The following is a 3,591-nucleotide window of genomic DNA, read 5'->3' as shown; positions in this document are numbered from 1 at the left end:
AAAACCATATAAAATTAAAATGAAAAATAAAATACAAATTAATGATCAACCATAAAATATGAGTCTGGATATTGACATATTATTGGTTGAACTTCTATTTTTCGTTCATTTAATACTTGGAGTTGAATATTAGATTTTTCTACAAGCATTAAATATAGTTTGTGTAAATCTTTTACATTATTTTCTAGTTGTTCTAATGGATCCATAATTACTCTTCTTTTATTATTAGGAATAGGACGAGAGGGTGGTTTAGATGATGGTTCTAAAACATCTGATTTTTTAGGTTCATTAATAGAAGGTGAAGCATTTTGTTTTTTACTTCCACCTTTCTTCTTTGAACCTTTCTTTTTTCCTTTTGAATTATTTTTCTTTTTACTTGATGAATGACTTCTTTCTGATTCATTTCTTTTATTAGTTTCATCATTTTCTTTTGTTTTAGTTTTTTCAATATTTTCATTATCACTCTCCTCTCCTTCTTTCATTTGTTCTTCTTCAAGTTTTCTTAATTCCTCTTCTTCTTTTTTTTGTCGTTCAAGTTCCATTTCTCTTCTTCGTTCTTCCATTTCTTTCATTTTCTTCTTTTCAATTTCTCTTTTAGATAAAACCTTTTTATTTTCCTTCTTTTCTTCTTCAGTATTACCACTTATTTCTTTTCCCTTTTTATTTTCTTCTTTAGCTTCTTTTTCTTTAGTCTCTTTGTTTTCTGGTTCTTCATCACTTTCTTCTACTTCATTATCTTCTTCTACTATAAAAATTTCATTTGCTTTTTGTTTTTTATTTTGTTTGATTTTTTTCCATGAAACTCCTTTTCCAACAGTTACCCATTCATCAACATCTTCTTGAATTGGTGGTGTTTCTATTTCTTCTTCTACTTCCTTTTCTTCAAGTTGCTCTTTTTCTTCTTTTTCTTCTAGTTCATCAGAAGTAATAATTTTATCAATTAATAATTTAATATACTGAAAGTTATTAAGATCAAATGAACTTCTATTGTCTCTTATTAATTCATTTCTCTTAGAATATGATATTAATGACTCAACATCTCCTTTATATGCATTTAATATTTCAAATGTATGTAAATAATCTTTACAAATAAATGGTTTATTAGACTCTCCATAAAATGGACTTCCACTTTCACTATACTCATCTTTAATAATAACTTGTTCACTATCAGAAGTATCATCTAATGTAGTTGTTGTTTCTTCTTTACCTGTATCTTCTTTTGTTTGATTACCACTTTCTTCTGTACTTTCTTCTATTTCCTCATTATTTTCATTCATATCATTTTTGATTTCTTCATGATGAGTATTAATTTTTTTAGTTATTTTATTACAATCTGTCCATTCTTTTGGTATTTGAACTTCAGGATCAATTGTAGTGCGTGTATTATATAAGAAAAATATATAATTTGGTGATTTAATTACTGTAGAATCACTTTGATCATATCTAAAAGCACGTAATGGAGATAATGAAGAATGGACAGGTAAATGAGGATTTGAATCACGAACAAATATTCTTTTAAATCTATTAACCATTTTGATTAATACAGGATTGTCTGTTTGAAAAGTATCTAAATCTATTTCTATTGGTTCAATAGTAAATATTGGTGGAAGATAATTATTACCTTCAGAGTCGATAGAAATATGTTGTGAAATATCATCATCAATTCTATTTTTTCCTGCACTTAATTCTTCTTTAGTAATATAATCTTTTTCTGACACTAATTGATGTAAATATGTACAATCAGGATTAATACATTGTTTTCCTCTTAAGAAATGTGAACAATATTTTGTTGTTCCTAATGAAGAATTTAAAACTTTACCAGCTAACCATCCTCCATTTGTTGATCTTATACATTGTATAGAACTTTCAGCAGTTTTAAAAGTAATATAAGCTGAAAATGATGGTCCAGTAGTTGATTGAAGATTATGTAATGTTTTAATATTTGGAATAATTTTAATAATTTCTCCGTATTGTCCAAAGAATTCAAATCGACTTAATCGTTCTGAAATTTCTTGAAGTGTTAATCCTTCAACAATATTATAAGCAATATTTGTTACATAAACAAGATTTCTTTGAATAATTGTTTTATTTTGTAATAATTTAAATCTATCTATTTCATTGTGTTTATGTTGTTTTCTTCTTTGTGACATCTATTTGAACCAAAAACTGTCTTACCATTTTATAGTTTTTTTTACTTCTTCTTTTAATATTTCTCTTTTTTTTATTTCTTTTCAATGACAAAAAAAAATTATCTAACAATTCAATTCTTCTTTGGTGCAAAACGAGTTGGCTCATGTTGGAATAATTTCAAATGAAGTCCATCTAACATTGAAAGAAGTGTTGCTATCCAATCAGTCCACATCACAACTCCACCTACAACAGCTCCTATTATTACAGAAGTAGTGAATGAACAGAAACAAATAAGGACAATTGGTGTGAGTAATGAAATAAGGAATTTCAAATTGTATAATTTAGGAATGTCCCTACCAAATAAACGAGATTGAATAATCATATCTACATAAATCAATGAACAGAAATAAATCCATAAATTGTTAAAGATATAATTAGTTGTTGTAAATTCATTACAGAAGGAATAATAGAAGAGTATTCCAACAAAAACACATACCATAGAATTAATTAACATCTCTATTGATTCTTTTATATATTCTGGTTTATCTGGGAAATCATTTTTAATTCCTTTAATCATTACAAGAGTATGAATCACTAATAATCCTCCAATAATAGGAAGAAGTAATTGAAACACTGGTATACCAAATAACTTAAAATCATAAAATGGAATAAAAGCACCTAAAAAGACTAATCCAATAAATCCCATAATTCCTTCACATGAAGCATTAATAATTCCAAGATTAATTGCATGTGTATAAATTGCTTGTATTTGTACACAATATGAAGTGTATACCATAAATAGTACAATCAACATGTCTTTAATAACACTATTACATAAAAACATATGATCTAAAAAGCCTACAAAACAGAAATATGTTACATTATCTAATGAATGATCTAACCAATCTCCTATTGGTGAACAAATACCAGAAGAACGTGCACGAATACCATCACATGAATCAGCAATCCAAAACCATAAAATTGAAAATGAATTAAAAATACTCATCCATGCTGGAAGTGGTTGTGAATAATCTGGATATAATATTGTCATTAATGTAAATGCAAGAATTGGCATTACATTACCACTTAGTGTAATCATATTTGGAACTACCCATTTTGGAATAATATTATTAATTGGAATAAAGAGATAAGGAATATTAATTTTATTATTAATAATTGACTCATCTCTTGTTTGTATTTTATAATGTTCAAGATGGTCAGCCTCTTCTGGAGTTAGTTTAAAATGGAATATTGTGGTGTCCATATCTATCTATTTGATTTCTTCTTTGTTTTTAGGGTTAAACAGGGTATGTTTATCATTAAAAATAATCTTTGTTGACTGTTATAATTTCCTAGAAATACTTTCTATTTCTTCTTCCCTTAGTTGGAGCCATCTCACTCCTTTAAAACTTATTTTTATTCATAACGTATGGACTTTCTTCTCTTTTTTGTTTTGGTTTT

General features: G+C 26.6%; 2 protein-coding genes across 2 annotated transcripts; both read right to left on the bottom strand.

Moving 5' to 3' along the window:
- Positions 1-38: 38 nt before the first annotated feature.
- Positions 39-2,150, bottom strand: ENU1_009050 (hypothetical protein; the record flags this gene model as incomplete). Its single annotated transcript, XM_008856626.1, has 1 exon — positions 39-2,150. One exon carries the CDS (start codon positions 2,148-2,150, stop codon positions 39-41), a length of 2,112 nt encoding a protein of 703 aa, XP_008854848.1.
- Positions 2,151-2,260: 110 nt separating this feature from the next.
- ENU1_009040 (aminoalcoholphosphotransferase, putative) lies at positions 2,261-3,394 on the bottom strand (the record flags this gene model as incomplete). The annotated part of the gene is made up of 1 exon (XM_008856625.1): positions 2,261-3,394. The coding sequence occupies one exon, from the start codon at positions 3,392-3,394 to the stop codon at positions 2,261-2,263; it is 1,134 nt and encodes a 377-aa protein (XP_008854847.1).
- Between the last annotated feature and the right edge of the window lie 197 nt (positions 3,395-3,591).

The sequence above is a fragment of the Entamoeba nuttalli genome, assembly GCF_000257125.1.
Source record: "Entamoeba nuttalli P19 unplaced genomic scaffold asmbl_2099, whole genome shotgun sequence".
Lineage (NCBI taxonomy): Eukaryota > Evosea > Mastigamoebida > Endamoebidae > Entamoeba > Entamoeba nuttalli.
The sequence above is the reverse complement of the archived record's forward strand: the minus strand, read 5'-3'. Positions and strand labels throughout refer to the sequence as shown.